The 15287-nt window shown below is 32.9% G+C and overlaps 4 protein-coding genes and 1 long non-coding RNA gene across 5 annotated transcripts; 3 read left to right on the top strand and 2 right to left on the bottom strand.

Moving 5' to 3' along the window:
- Window positions 1-238: 238 nt before the first annotated feature.
- On the bottom strand, window positions 239-1457 carry LOC131012643 (leucine-rich repeat extensin-like protein 1). Its single transcript, XM_057940628.1, has one exon. The coding sequence runs from the start codon at window positions 1305-1307 to the stop codon at window positions 585-587; it is 723 nt and encodes a 240-aa protein (XP_057796611.1). The 5' UTR covers window positions 1308-1457; the 3' UTR covers window positions 239-584.
- A 3557-nt stretch (window positions 1458-5014) lies between these two features.
- LOC131012642 (uncharacterized) lies at window positions 5015-5536 on the top strand. Its single transcript, XR_009097399.1, has 2 exons — window positions 5015-5257; window positions 5391-5536. It is a non-coding gene; the product is annotated as an uncharacterized LOC131012642 (long non-coding RNA).
- A 1607-nt stretch (window positions 5537-7143) lies between these two features.
- Window positions 7144-7833, bottom strand: LOC131007837 (uncharacterized). The gene has a single exon (XM_057934752.1). The coding sequence runs from the start codon at window positions 7831-7833 to the stop codon at window positions 7144-7146; it is 690 nt and encodes a 229-aa protein (XP_057790735.1).
- A 1766-nt stretch (window positions 7834-9599) lies between these two features.
- Window positions 9600-10815, top strand: LOC131012641 (agamous-like MADS-box protein AGL104). The gene is made up of 4 exons (XM_057940627.1): window positions 9600-10034; window positions 10398-10451; window positions 10569-10587; window positions 10725-10815. Exons 1-4 carry the CDS (start codon window positions 9850-9852, stop codon window positions 10788-10790), a joined length of 324 nt encoding a protein of 107 aa, XP_057796610.1. The 5' UTR covers window positions 9600-9849; the 3' UTR covers window positions 10791-10815.
- A 975-nt stretch (window positions 10816-11790) lies between these two features.
- LOC131007836 (uncharacterized) lies at window positions 11791-15287 on the top strand. Its single transcript, XM_057934751.1, has 5 exons — window positions 11791-11874; window positions 11965-12064; window positions 13328-13378; window positions 14531-14607; window positions 15170-15287. The coding sequence occupies exons 1-5, from the start codon at window positions 11870-11872 to the stop codon at window positions 15285-15287; spliced, it is 351 nt and encodes a 116-aa protein (XP_057790734.1). The 5' UTR covers window positions 11791-11869.

Genomic DNA, 15287 nt, shown 5'->3' with positions numbered 1-15287 from the left:
TAATTTTATCTATTTTTTACATGGAAAAATAATCTCCGTGTCTAAAAGTAACCGGATATTTAGAATAGGTTGAAAAAAGTAAAACTTTACTGTTAAATTAAACTATTATAGCATCACACTACCAAATCTAGTCAGTGACAGTTACCAAGAAAATATCAAGTTATTTTTCTTTCTTTTTTCTTCCACATCAAGTTCTTTTCTCTCCAATAAAATGCCTAAATTCTGAAATATTTTAAGATATTTAAATATACATGAATAATTTGAAAATAAATACCCCAATAATTTATTACATCCGACACTCCGAAAATAATAAACGAATTGAATAGTAGTAGTATAAAATAAAAACATCCAATCCTATCAAAATTCTAAAAGATAATACTCTGCTCCAAAGATTTTATGATTGTAAAGTAGAAAAAATCATCCAATCCTATCAAAAATTTGAAATAAAAAAAAAAAGAAAAAAAAAATCAATTCTACTATACAATATCAATTCATCGAAGATCTATGGCAGAATAACAAAACTCTTAAAAAGAAGTAAGCAGATGTCAAATTGATAAGCAATAATCGAATAAAAAAGAGCAGAATTATGAATTATTCACTGGACCTGGCGCCGCCGGCACTGGATTAGGCGGACTAAACGCCGGCGGCGGAGCCGCCGAGACCACTGCAGGAGGCGGCGGGTAGACCGTGGGCATCGGCGGCGGCGGAGAAGTCAATGCCGGAGGAGGCGGAGACAAATCCGGAACACTAGGACTCGAATTATCACTCGGCGGCGGTGGCGAATCCGGAACAGTGGAGCCTGAACTCTCACTCTGCGGCGGGGGCGGCGGATTCGAGTTGCCGGAAGGATTAGGAGCGGCCGAGCTCGGATTGGAATCCGGAGCGGGGAAAACGATTGGAGCTGTCTCCGCGCACGAATCGGAGTAGCAATCGTGCGATTTTTTGCGAATTCCGTGATGCCTGAGCAGCGTGAACCCCAGGACGAGCCCGGTGATGACGAGAATCGCGACGATGAAGACGAAGATCTTCGTCGCTTTGCCGACGTAACACATTCTTCCGTCCCCAAAATTTTCGAGTTTCGATTGGTGCGGCGGAATTCTGCTCAAAATTTGCAGTTGGGGAAAGGCATTTGTGAATTTGTGGGGGCAATGATGAGCTGGTGAGTGTGTGTGTGTGTGTGTGTGTCTTTTTGTATTTATGCGTGGAGGAAATGGTGGTTTTGCATTCCTGTTTGGGAATTGTATGTATGTATTTTTCCTGCTTTTCTTTTTCACCTTTTTTTTCTTCTTCTTCTTGGCTTTGGTCATTGGTGGAGTGAAGGAGACGATTGAGGGGGGTGGGTGAGCACTATCACGTGAAGGCCATTGAAGGGGAATCTGAGACTGAGAGAAGAGAAACTGCTGTTAGTTTAGCTGTGATTTTTGGATGTTTCTTGATTAATTATTATTCCTTTTTTTGGTAATGCTGAAATGTTTGATTTAAATTGGTATTATGTCATGAGAGGATATTGTTAAAATATTGAAGTCCAAGATAAATTATATTTTGTAGGGTAGGGTGGACAATTTTTATAGACTATATATTAGTCGAGATTAACAGGGGGCTTAGCCCACTGGCCACCAGGTCCTCACTTAAGTGAAGTGACCCGAGTTCGATCCCTCTTGGGAGCGAATTGGAGATTGGAGATATAAGGTGGATTTTGGTGAATTGAGAGATAAGGTGATTCTTGGAGATTGGAGATATATGGTGGATTTTGGTGAATGGAGAGATAAGGTGGTTCTTGGAGTGGATGGGGAACTAAATACTAACATCTAATATGATTTTGCCCGGTCAAATAAAAAAAAAAAAGTCAAGATTGTTTAAGATTGAACCAACTCAAAATTATTGGAGATAAATTTGTTAAGGTTCAAGATTAATCCTACATATATAGTCTCAAAATTAAACTTCGGCCAACCAAATACTCCCTCCGTCCCAACTTTAGTATCCAACTTTTCTTTTTTGGTCGTCTCATATTTTAGTATCTATTTCTATTTTTGGTAAAAGTAGGTGGTGCCCTTACTCCACTTTAATTATTTTAACTCTCACATAAAATGTGAGACCCTTATTCCACTCACAACACATCAATCACTTTATTAAAACACGTGCCGTTCTCAACGGGATATCAAAAGCCGGGACGGGGGGAGTAATATACTAGTACTCCATTACTTTCTTTGTACACAAAAATTATTCCTAATTTTTATTTTTGGGTTCTTCCACAAAACTTCTTCCTAATTCTTCTTTGAAAATAATCACGCTAACTATTATCAGTAAAATTTCTACATATTTATACATATTCTCGTTAATAGACTTACATAAATTCACTTACTATTATTTCATCCGTCTCGCGAAACTTGAGCAATATCTTTTCGGCACGAATTTTAAGGAATTAGTATTTTATGTGTTAAGTGTGGTAGGTGAAAAAGTGAATAAAGAGAAAATAAAAAATTGCCATATGAGGAAATTGCTCAAACTTCGCGGGATAATCCAAAAAGAAATTCTGCTCAAGTTTTGTGGGATGGAGGAAGTACCATTTTTTTTAAATGTGGAACCCCTTCACCGCTCACCAAATACAGAGTTAATTTTCTTTAAATTCATGTGTATTTTACTGAGAAATAATTACTTCACTCATCAAATACACAATTTTTTTTTTAATCCATATACACTTCATTAAAAAAGTTTTTGTGAAGGGATGCAATATATTATATCATGAAACTAGATCTTATCTGATCTACTAAGAGGGTGTTTGACTAATCTTAATTTAAAAGGCTTATAAGCTCCAAGAGCTTATAAGATGTAATTTTTAAGAGTTTATAAATTGTCAAAGTGTTTAGATAATTGAGCTTATAAGCTAGAGAGAGAATTTTTTGTTAGAGAGAGAAAATCGAAGAAAAATGAACTTGAATGATATATAATGAAAATAATAAATTATAGTTGAAAAATATTTATAAAATGATTGTTGCATATGAGATTATAAAAAAATAAGTTGGGGTAGATGAACTTATTTTTTGGGGAGCTATTTATTTTTAGAGCTTACAACTTGTTTGAAAACTTATTTTACCAAACACTTTGGAGGAGCTTATACGCTCATAAACAGCTTATAAGCTGTTTTGAGTTAGCTTATAAGCTCAGCCAAACACCCTCTAAATCGAACACAACGTATAAAGATGGCTCGTGTGTGTTGAACTTAAATAAGAATAACATATATAGTATGTGTGTTTGAGTATAGTGTAGTTGGTCTAAATACTGGAGAGGATGTTTGTTTGCAAATATTTATGAGATAAATATTCAAATATATTTCGACTATCATTCTTTTTTTCAGTGTTTTTACGAACCATCATTAATTTTGACTAATTTATAGTCAAATTAGAAGAACCTATGCAATATTTTTTGCACTTGAAAACTAAATAGAATATCACGAATTTGACATTACACTACATATGTAAAACGATTTTTTTTTTTCAATGCTTGAACATGGAACTTTTGGAATGGTGCCAAAAAACTTCCGACATTATTAAGTGGAGATCTAGTGTTTGTTTGCAGTAATTTAAGATTGAATTCTTATAGTATATTCATATAACTTGAAAAAATATTAAAAATAAAGGAAAGGAAAGATAATGAGAAATGAGTTGACTATTTTTCCCATGATTCATTCCATGGACTACAATTTTTGATGAAAAGTATTACCCATGATGCAACTTGGGGAAATAAGCCAAATCCATTCCCTATGGCTATATTTACTACAATTATTAAAAATAATAATAAAATAAATAAACCTTTCCGGTGATGACAAAATCTTAGGCATTTATCCACCTTGCCATTGAAGTCACAATATGGGGAAAAACAATAAAATCATACAAATGTGCAGTGCACCAAATCAACAAAGAACCCCTTTCATCTAAACACAACAAATCCCTTATTTATAAGAACATTAAGAATAAAAAAATGAAAGCAAATTTATACTCCCTCCGTCCCACTGTATCTGAGACTCTTTCTATTTTGGGCGTCCCACTATAAGTGAGACTTTTTCCTTTTTGGGTAAAAGTTTTTCCCTTTAAACACCTTTTCACTTTTTCACCTACACACAAAATACTCCCTCCGTCTACGAAATGAGTACCCATATTTCCTTTTTCGTCCGTCCACGAAATAAGTACCCATTTCCCTTTTTGGCAAGTGTACCCCACACATCTCTTTAATTAATACACTCAAAAAGTGGGACCCTTAAACTATTCACACTACACTCCATACATTTCTTAAAACCCGTGCCGTCCACAAATGGGTACTCATTTCGTGGACGGAGGGAGTATGTCACAGCCCAAAACCGTTTACTTCCTTTGCAAATTTTATTTGGAAATTATTATATTTTCGAGTTATTAATATATATACCTATGAGTTGAGTCGAGTTTATGAATATGTCTAGTCGCGCCCCCAATTAAGATAATAATAATTTTAATATTAAAATTAGACTTTAAAACAACAAATCTTGTAGGCTCTTTAATTTCTTTTACGAGTCTGAAACAAAAAATTATATATATAAGTATATCAACGTATAAAATGTAAGCAGCTACATTATTAAATATTATCAATATATATGTATCAGAAAGCTACGTGTCTGAATAATAGGAAATGAATCATCAACCCTATATATCTAATTAAACCTATTAATTAATTGACTCATCAATCCTACTGTCTAACTAGTATAAATAGAATGACACACCCACAACAAATCTCATCAGATAATTAGTGAGTGTTCGACCAATACTAAGGAAAAGCAAAAGGTATTTGTATATTAATTCTTTAATACTTTTGTAATGCTTAGTCTACTTATTCACAGACACACACGAATAACACACATTTATAATTATAAGATTTCTTTATAAATTATTTTAAAAGTTTACTTAGGACCTTATATATTATTATTTGTATTTATCTAATTAGGTGCGGCGCGACTAAGACGTGGACTTTAAATTATCGCAGTTATTTTTCAAAGCTCAAGTGTCAGGTGTGGGATTTATTTCAGTACATGCTGTGGTTAATCTTTGTCCATTTTAATATTATGTGTTTACCATATGTGAGTTTCATTAAATTATATCGCTAGGGGCCCGTTGAATGGGTCCAGGATGGAAAGATCCTTGGTATGCCACAATGCGATATTATGTTAAAGTTATGGTTGCAACCAGTCGCCAGGGGCCGGCTAAATCGGTCCAGGACGGAAAGGTCCTTGGTATGCCACCGTGCGACTTTCAGTTACGAATGTATTGATCATATGTGATTCTCATTTTATTAGCGTGGACAATGATTGCATGTTCCCACACTGAGTGTACCTTGTATGCTCATCCCATACTTAACATTTTCAGGTTTTAAAGGTCGGAGGCACGTGGAAGGTCGAATGGCGAGTCAAATATTTTGAATTTAGCATTACCTAAAAATGTTATTTTGAGTAAAGTATGTTTAAATAAAAATTTATTTCCTGATTTTCTCATTAAATATTTATTTATATTCATAGTTTTTCCGCGTGCATTTTCATTTAAAATTAGAATGGATTTGGGTGTAACAGAGTACATCTTTTTTTATTCCCGTGCCCCAAAAAAAGGTCTCACTTACAGTGGGACGGAGGGAGTACAACATTAGACAAATTCTTGATGTTTCGAAGTCCACAAAGAAATCAATGCATCTATCTCATTGTGCACATGAAAAGCTAAAACATAATTTCAAATTCATCCCAACAAAAAGAAGTAATCTGCAGCGGATCAAATAACATTCACAAATAAAGATGAGATCCCAATCCAGCTTTAAATGACCAGATTGAAACAGATTTAAAGCAAAATTTCCAAGAACTATCTCTTAAAGAAGGGGACAACAAAAGAAAAAGCACAACATGCACTTTATGTTAAAGAGATCATAACATAAACCACCAATTTTCTACTGCAAATGATTTGGCAACTAAAACAGGAACCCCAGTGGGGAGATCTCACACTGCATAATGAAATAACAGAGATAGGCCGATTTTCTAGCAACGAGCTAAACAATATGCCTATAAGCTTCACAGGTCATCAATTCGTATTTATTACAATTCTTGAGGTAAAATATGAATCCTAATGGAAAGATCTAGCACAACCATAAGGCAGAAACCGGGATAGGTTTAAAGCGTTCAACCCGATTTTCTAGAAACAAGCTAAACACTATGTCCATCAGCCTCACAGATCATCAATTCCTATTTATAGTACAATTCTTGAGGTATAGCAAGAACCCTAATGGAGAGATCTAACACAGCATAATGCAGAAACTAGGATAGGCTTAAAGCGTTCAACCCAAATTCTAGCAATGAGCTAAACACCATGTCTATCAGCTTCACAGAGATCTCGTGGAGAGATCTAACACAGCATATGCAGAAACTAGGATAGGCTTAAAGCGTTCAACCCAAATTCTAGCAATGAGCTAAACTCTATGTCTATCAGCTTCACAGAGATCTCACAGAGATCATCTATTCGTATTTAATTCTTGAGGTAAACCAGGAACCCTAATGGAGAGATCTCACACGGCATAATGCAGAAACCGGGATAGCCTTAAAGGGTTCAACTCGATTTTCTAGCAACAAGCTATGTCTATCAGCTTCGCAGATCATCTATTCATATTCATTACAATTCTTGATGTCTCTCGACTGAACATGAACAAGACAGCGATCAAGAACTCGAGTATGCTTCTATAATAGAGAAACTAAAGTTGATTACTCGACTGAACATAAACAAGACTACGATCAAGAACTCAAGTATGCTTCTATAATAGAGAAACTAAAGTTGAAGAAATTGAATTCACTAAACTATAGCTAAGAATCTTCCTTCAAATCCATGAACATAACCTAACAAATCCTCTGAGCAACATGCAGAATTTTCCCCAAAATCATGTACACATAAAGAAGCTCGAAATAATTAAACACATATTTTTCAACGGAATCTCAATCCACACAAAGCATTCAATGTGCCAAATCAATTTGATTTCACAAAGAATGATTCATCTGTTTTCAAAGAATTAGGTTATGTCAAGTGTGAAAGATAAGACAACAACAATTTACAGAGAAATAATTAAGAATTAGAGAGAGAGTTTCAGTAGCTAACTCTCAACTTTCATGACGATTCTAGTCCTCCTCTCCCCGGCCAAAACCACGCTCTCCGCGTCGACGAACCGCGATTTCTGGAACAATTTCACAATCTGCGCCACCTCCTCCGCCCCACACTCCTCCACGGCCACCACGCAGACGCCGCCGCGCCTCACCGTGCGCTCAATCTGCCCCACGTACCTACCCGGGAACAGAGCCAGATCCAGATACGCGCCAAACCCTAGATCGAAAATCCCGTCGAAAAACGGCAGATTGTGCGGATCCGCGCGGCTCACCAGCGGCGGCCACTCCACCACCTCCACCCCCGTCACGTCCTCGACACCGGAATCCCTGAGCGCCCGGACCGCGTGGCCCGGGCCGGCGGAGACGACCAGCACGTGCGAGTGGTTCGCGATGTGGTTTCGGCCCCGGAGGGTTTCGAAGAAGGAGGCGTAGGAGGCAACGGCGACGTTCCAGGCCTTGGTGGACCAGACGCGGCGGTTGCGCTTCTCGACGGTGGTGTAGGCGCGGGGGTGGAAGTCGCAGGTGGATTTGGGGAAACGGGTGTGGGGCTTCGGGTTCGGGTCGGACGGGTCGAAGCAGGTTTGCGGCGTTTGGATGGAGAGGAGGAGGAGGATTAGCGTGGCCGCGGTTATGGCGGCGACGGAGATTCGATTGAGGAGCCTCTGAACGTGCTTCTCCATTGATGGATTAGCTGAAACCGGAGATGGAGCTTCATCAATGGATTCAATTGGCTATACGACGTCGTTACGCAGATTTAGGCTATGCGTCGTCGTTTTGGAATGTTTTCACTTTTCACTATATATTTAATAGATTTGTTAATTTTGTGCAGAATATCATTTTTTTATATAGTCCGTTGACCTTTGCATTTATCAACTTATCTTCTCCCGATTGAAAAAGAGAATCAATTTTATCTTCACTACCAAAAAGTTGGCCCAAAAAATAAAACATAAGATTACAAGACCAATGAAATGAAGGACCCTTTGAATAATTGAATTTGGTATGTTTTTATGGTATTTCAATTTCGTATCAGGCATTGTTAAACACGTGTTAAATTACGATAAAGATAAAGATGGAGAAATACAACATATTAATTTTTTTCAAAATCGTGTCTACGTCATTAGAATCAAAGTAAAATCCAATAATACTAAACCAATATAGTATACATTTATAGGTAACTACGTGTCAAAATTTTAAGGTTAATGTACAATGCGCTCGACATAGCATAAAAATCATCAGTCCGAGTATAAAATTTGAATGTACGGACAAAGTAAAACACAAAAATCATCCGTCCGAGTATAAAATTTGAACGTACGGACAAAGTAAAACACAAAAATCATCCGTTCAAGCAAAGTACAAAAAATGTACGGAAAGAGAAACATGTAATTGGATAAAAATATATATTAATATATATGTGTGTGTGTGTGTGTGTTTGAATAATGGTTTTTACAATTGTCTCAATAAACATCCAAACGGTGCAAACTCATGTCTGTAAATAGCAAGCAAACCACGTCGCTCCCTCTTCTCATAATTAAAAAAACAAAAAAAATGTTTTTACAATTATTGCATAACATGTAGTTTTTTATCATTTAATAATAATTAATAAAAAGTAAGTTAATCTTTTTAATTCATTAATCAAAATTAAAAAAAAAATTATCCCATAAAAGAAAAAAAAATACTCTCTCCATCTCAATTCAATATGTCATGTTTCCTTATTCAGACGTCTCAATTCAATAGGCCACTTTCTAAAATGGAAAGTAAATACATAGCAAATATCTTCATGTTTTCGTTTTGTCTGTCTGAGCCGGGTTGGTTTGGGGGCAATGGTTAGGCCGGAGTTCCTGAAACCTTCCCTTCCGCTCTTTTTCCGTTTCTTTTATGTTCTTAGACGGGTACTCTTTTTCCTTCTTACAGTTTTTCCCTTGGGGTTTTCTGTAGGAAGGTTTTAATGAGGCTCGGTCCTTAGTCTGCTTGTTTGTGCTTTCAAGGGTTTAGGTTTTGCTTGTTTGTTTTTCGTTTTTTTCCTTCCTTTATAAAATCGCATTTTAATAATTATTTACATCAAATGATATTGTACCTCACACATAATTATCTTTTCATTATTTCTATCTCCTACTTTTTGGACACATCTATCCTCAACAAAAGTTAATTTCTCTTTCCTATTTTATTGTAAATTATTTATTTTTTAATATTCGTATTTAAGGCTTGTGACCTATTGAATCGAGACGGAGCAAGGGAGTATTTACGACATTCACATGAAAAACAAAAGCCGTTGGAGCATCCACTCCTTTTGCATTTAGATTGTGTATTTAAAAGCTATTCAAATCCCCTTTCGGCTTCTTGATAATGTAAATTCAAATTAAATTAATTACAAACGAATATTTTCCTTAAAAAAAGGCCATTTAGACACTAGGCAACACTTGTTAAGAAACCAAATCTCAAATACACAGCCAAACCAGATTCTCTCATCACTATGAAGCAAAAAAACAAATCATCACACATAGAGAGCATTTAAATTATAGCTTAGCTCAACATTTAATTCATTTGGCCGTACATAATCTTTTATTTATGGCCCCATAAAAGGCTACAAAATTCACATCGTTCCTCTAATTTATGCTCTTCCTCGAGATCCTCCTCCTCTTCCTCTTCCTCTTCCTCTTCCTCTTCCTCTTCCTCTTCTTACGACGACGACACCCACCATGGGGCGCAAGAAGCTCGCAATGAGGCGAATCGACAACCCTACTTCCCGACAACTCACTTACACGAAGCGCAAGGATGGCATCGTCAAGAAGGCCGGCGAGCTCTCGGTTCTATGCGACACGGACGTCGCCCTCATCATGTTTTCGCCCTCCGGCCGCCTCACTAGCTTCGCTAGCAACGGAAGGTTTCCTATTTGTCTTTATATGTCTCTACATTTGCTTGTACTCAAAATTAAACGCCCTCTAAGTGTATTCTGAGTAATTTGATTAGTTGTTGGCGATATCAAAATTCGTGATCATCGATCCTTTAGATTATATAAAAAAAAATTACTATAGCAAAAATTAAATGTTTGATAATTTGAAATAAAATTTTAGTAGCTCAATGAGAATGATAACACTAGAAATATCTACACTTTCAAATCTCAATAGGAACACAAAATTAATTGTTTTTAAATTAAAGTGAACGAAGATTTATAATTTTAATAGATCTACATGCTGTAAATATTGTACATGGTTTGACAATTGAACTAATTCTTTTTTTCTTGCAGAATTGAGGATATCTTCCTTCGTTTTGTTGACAGGCCTGATGAGCTAAGAGGAGGGTAAGTTGTGAGGTCATTCATTTATTAATCTGATTTCATAAATACATTTATTTTCTTTATTTTTTAAAAAAAAAATATTAAAAAAATATTAAAAAAATATTTTTGTTTGTATTGCAGGCCTATTAATCACGAAGAGGTGCATATTCATTTGCCGAGCTTTTTGAAAATTGTATTTGAAATTTTGAATTGAAGAATCTTTACATATCTAAGCATTATTATTAATTATTGTTGTTTTTTTGTTATTACTATTGACAGATAAATTTTATTTTGTAGTTCTTGTCTCAAAAGTTGAAGCAGTTGAAGTATGAAGGTGAAATGCTGGAAAAGATAGCCATGTAAGAAGCCCTTATGCTTTTAAGCTTCACCTTCACTTTATTGTTTTTATATAATATATATATTTAAAAATAAACGTTAATATTGCAAAACAAAATATTAGTATTATTTTTAACGATTTTATTTTTTTTACTTGACATGAATGTTCAATCACCTCGCTGATTTTGCTGGCCAACAAGTTCAGTATTGAGGTAATTTACACTAGCTAATTCCATCACTACTTTCAATTCGATTTAAATTTAAATAGAAATTTAATGGTTTAAATTGGTTTTTGCATGGGTGTTTATAGTCTTCTTTTATAAATAATTACAAACTTAATTTTAAGATATAATTTGGGGATTAGTCGAGGCAAAGTGCCAAACCAATGTATTTTTTTATACTAAAATTTTTCCGTATAATATTTTATGTTATGATTTTATATTCTTAATTAATAACCTAATTCGACTATTTTTGTTATATTCTTATAAATAATTTGTCAAATTAAAATGGGCTATTTTTCAAATTTAAGAAGTGGCCTATTAAAATGGACTTTAACATTTTAGAATGTTAAATTATCATTTGTATGTTGAAGTAGTGTCATTGTAAAGCTGGTTTCACCATAAAATCGGTTTCACATGAATTTTTGTGATTTAATTGTCAATCAAAGCGACAATTTATACAAAAGTATGTGTCTTTTTGCGAAAAGATGTGTGTCTTTTTCAAAAAATAAATGATATAAGTAAATAAAGAAATTTAAATAGTGCGCTAACGTGTGCCCTTTCATAAAAGAGTGCAAGGTACAACCACCATTTTGTAGCTTCCACACGTCGTCATGCATAGGTCACACGCATCCATAAATCCTACACATTATAAAATCTACTACATTTAATAGTTCTAGTAATTTTCGAATATAAATTAATTGTTCATTCATCTAAAATCGAATTAGAATAAAGAAATATATTAAATTCATCTATTTTAAACATAATTAATACCTAATCTAAAATTTATTACTAATGAATTTAGATGGAATAAACATTTTTTTCCAACAGGAACTTGAAGAGAAACTAGACAAACTCAACAGGAAACAACGTGAGTCGCAGGAAAAAATGAGGTTATACATTTACTAGTATATATTTTCTTTATATTATTACAATATCAGGAAATTAATAAATTGTTTTTATTTTTTTGTGTTTTTTGGCAGGTATTATGAACCTAATGTTGAGAAAATCAATTCAGCTCTTGAAGCAGGAGTTTACCAGCAGTTTCTTGCTAGCGCTATTCAGCGTATACAATTGTCAAAGGTGAGTTATTCTTAAAAAATATACATCAAAATTTGATTTTATGGCCATTTTTTAGTTTGAATTTAACAATATATTATAAATATAGTCGGCTCTTATCTCTACTATTCATTTTATAGCTCGAATCACAATTTTTGAAAAACTTACAGAAGATTTCGTTGGTTTTTCAGCATTTAAAAGAGCTTTTTCAGGTTGTTTGTAGACATAATTGATTTGAGACGTCAATTTAAATTGCTCGGAAAATTTGACTTTGGATATTAAGTGAACAACGAAGATAATATAAGTTATATTTGTAATATTTATAAGTAATAAATGAAAAGTCACCGTCGGATTCAAATTCGGGATGTAATTTAAGAGTTGAACTTGGGTAATTTTTTAGATAATTTTTAACTGATTATTGATTTCCAATTAAATAGAGCTGAATAAACTCAAATGAGCAAAATGCAAGCTTTATTTACACTCTAACGTATAGTATAAAACTAGCATTTGCATCCCGTGCAATGCACGGGAAAATATTTTATATTTTTATATTTATATAAAAAATAATATTAATTTAATTATCATACTCATAAATATAATAAAATTTATTTTTAACTAAATATATTAGAATTGAATATTAAAAAATTAAAAAGAATTTACATTTATAAAATTTGATATTATGAAAAGCCAAAAAAAAAGTTAAAAATAAATAAAAAATACTAATAGAAAATAATTAAAAATACATTTTTTCAAAAAGATGAGAGAGGAGAGAGAAATTTATAAAATTTTAATATTTAAACAAATTTAATTTGTACATTTTAAATCATATATTTACATAAAATATATCAAATTAAAGCTCTTATCGTGATCTTTAATTTGATATACATATTAAATATTTTACAATTAATCGAATTTTACAATTTAAAAAAAATGAAAAAATTAATGGAAATATAAATAGAATATTAAAAATTAATGGTTGTTTCTTAAAAAAAAGTTAATGGCAGTTATCTACACATAATTAAATGTGCATGCGAAAATTTACAAATATTAATTTGAGTTTGAACTTTTGACTTTAATTTTTCTATTATTTACAAAATTGCCACCTAAATCAATTTGAAATCAATTTCAAATTGGAAACTCCAATTTTAATATAGTATAGATACGGTCATTGACAACGAATTTTTAGCAAACAATATTAATAAATAATTTGATGTGATTTTCATTTTTCAAGCAACTTCATTATTAATTATATTTATATAATCAACTTTGTATTCATCCTGTTTGTAGGCCAAACTGCTAGGAAATCAACTTGTTCATGAAAGGACTGAAAATGTTGAGGTATTATTATTATTATTATTATTATTATTATTATTATTATTATTATTATTATTATTATTATTATTATTATTATTATGCAATAAACATTTTATTACTCTTTCCATCTCAATCGACATGGCATTTCTTCGGCACCGTTACGTATAAGAGTAAGATAGTACTCCCTCCGTCCCATTGTATCTGAGACTCTTTCTATTTTGGGCGTCCCACTGTAAGTGAGACCTTTCCTTTTTGGGTAAAAGCTTTTCCCTTTAAACACCTTTTCACTTTTTCACCTACACACAAAATACACATTTCTTAATTTCCGTGCCGAAAAAAAGGTCTCACTTACAGTGGGACGGAGGGACTATAAAGGTGTGTGACCCTTTATTTAATGAAGTGTAAAGTAATTACAATATATATATATATATATAGAGAGAGAATTTTCTATATGCGACACTATATAAATACTATTTATTTATACATATCTATTATTATATATATATATATATATATATATATATATATATATATATTGAGAAGCTCAAATGTGTTGAGAAGTTGAGAAGCAATCTAATAGATGAACATGTCAGTACATTTTGATGAACATGGCAATTAGACCCTAGATCAAAAAATTCTTTGAACATACCAAATATAACTGACGAATATACGAATCTATTTAATTTGTTAAAAAATACGCCACCACCAAGGATCGAACCCCAGATCAAACCCGCGTTCATAAAAATTAATTGACATGTTCATCTATTAGATTGCTTCTCAACTTCTCAACACATTTGACCTTCTCAATAAAACCTAACCCTATATATATATATATAGGGTGTGGTTCTAGAGAGAACTACATTATTTGTGAAAACGTGAGAACCATTAAATTTAATGTATCCAATGTAAAAATTAATGCATTCACTGTTAAAATTAATGCACTCAAAAAAATAAAAAAAAATTGCTCTCTTCAGGATTCGAACTCAGGATCTGCATTTATCCAACAAGATGATGCATTCACCGTAGATCTTGATAATGGAATAACTGAAAATGATTTTTTGTTCTTCTTTTATTTAGTGGTTCTTTCTCGAACATGTCCCTATATATATATATATAATATATATATATATATATATAATTATTATTGTTAAGCCTAAAAAGGGGGTTGCATTTTAGGTGCAGGCAGCATCATCGATGCAAATGGATGATGCAACTTCATTAACTGATCAGACTGTTGAAAGAAACCAAACCGGGTAACTATAATCATGCAATTAATTTAGTTCTTTTAACATATAATTATTTATTTAAATTAAGATAATATTGTAAATTATAAGAAAATTGCAATCAAATACACAAATTTTCATCCACTTTTTATTTTGTATGTGAACTTAAAATTGTGTCTCCAAATACACATAATATTTCAATTATTTTGATTTTTCACGCGCGGTTATTAATTCTTTCCAAATTAATGTTATTGTGACTAACTGAAGTTAAATATCCAATTACGTTGTTTAAGCTATATAAATATTTAAGGCGTCAACTTCAACATTAATTTGAGGACAATTGACATTCGTATAAAGAATTAAAATAATTGAGAGTTTGCTCTCCTTTCGAAGAAAAATTATTTAATTCACGTGCAAAACCAAATTGAAGTGAAAATAGTATATTTAGGTGAAAGTACTCCTTAAATTATAGTCTATAAATTTGCTTTCTTTTTCTAGATGCTAATAATTTATACATCATAATTTAAATATTATCTTAAAATATCAATATTCTCCACTATCTAAACTTGATTTTATTAATTTACTTTTTCAGGATGAATTCAACCATATTGGATGAAAATCAAAGTGGAACAAGCTTAGCTGCAGGGCCTCATCTTAGCCTAGGCTTCATTGAAGCACAAATGCTGTGGAATAAGCATGGGATTCTTTGA

This window comes from Salvia miltiorrhiza, chromosome 2 (genome assembly GCF_028751815.1).
Source record: "Salvia miltiorrhiza cultivar Shanhuang (shh) chromosome 2, IMPLAD_Smil_shh, whole genome shotgun sequence".
Classification (NCBI taxonomy): Eukaryota; Viridiplantae; Streptophyta; class Magnoliopsida; order Lamiales; family Lamiaceae; genus Salvia; species Salvia miltiorrhiza.
Note: the sequence above shows the minus strand (reverse complement) of the source record. Positions and strands in the feature narration are given on the sequence as shown.

What these genes read in the sequence shown, in the direction of transcription:
- LOC131012643 (XM_057940628.1), bottom strand. Translation starts at nt 1,307, where the DNA reads ATGACCAAAGCCAAGAAGAAGAAGAAAAAAAAGGTGAAAAAGAAAAGC.
- LOC131007837 (XM_057934752.1), bottom strand. Translation starts at nt 7,833, where the DNA reads ATGGAGAAGCACGTTCAGAGGCTCCTCAATCGAATCTCCGTCGCCGCC.
- LOC131012641 (XM_057940627.1), top strand. Translation starts at nt 9,850, where the DNA reads ATGGGGCGCAAGAAGCTCGCAATGAGGCGAATCGACAACCCTACTTCC. An exon ending in AGCTTCGCTAGCAACGGAAG is followed by an intron (nt 10,035 to 10,397) that starts GTTTCCTATTTG and finishes TTTTTCTTGCAG; the next exon opens with AATTGAGGATATCTTCCTTC.
- LOC131007836 (XM_057934751.1), top strand. An exon ending in AGCGTATACAATTGTCAAAG is followed by an intron (nt 12,065 to 13,327) that starts GTGAGTTATTCT and finishes TCCTGTTTGTAG; the next exon opens with GCCAAACTGCTAGGAAATCA. An exon ending in GTTGAAAGAAACCAAACCGG is followed by an intron (nt 14,608 to 15,169) that starts GTAACTATAATC and finishes TTACTTTTTCAG; the next exon opens with GATGAATTCAACCATATTGG.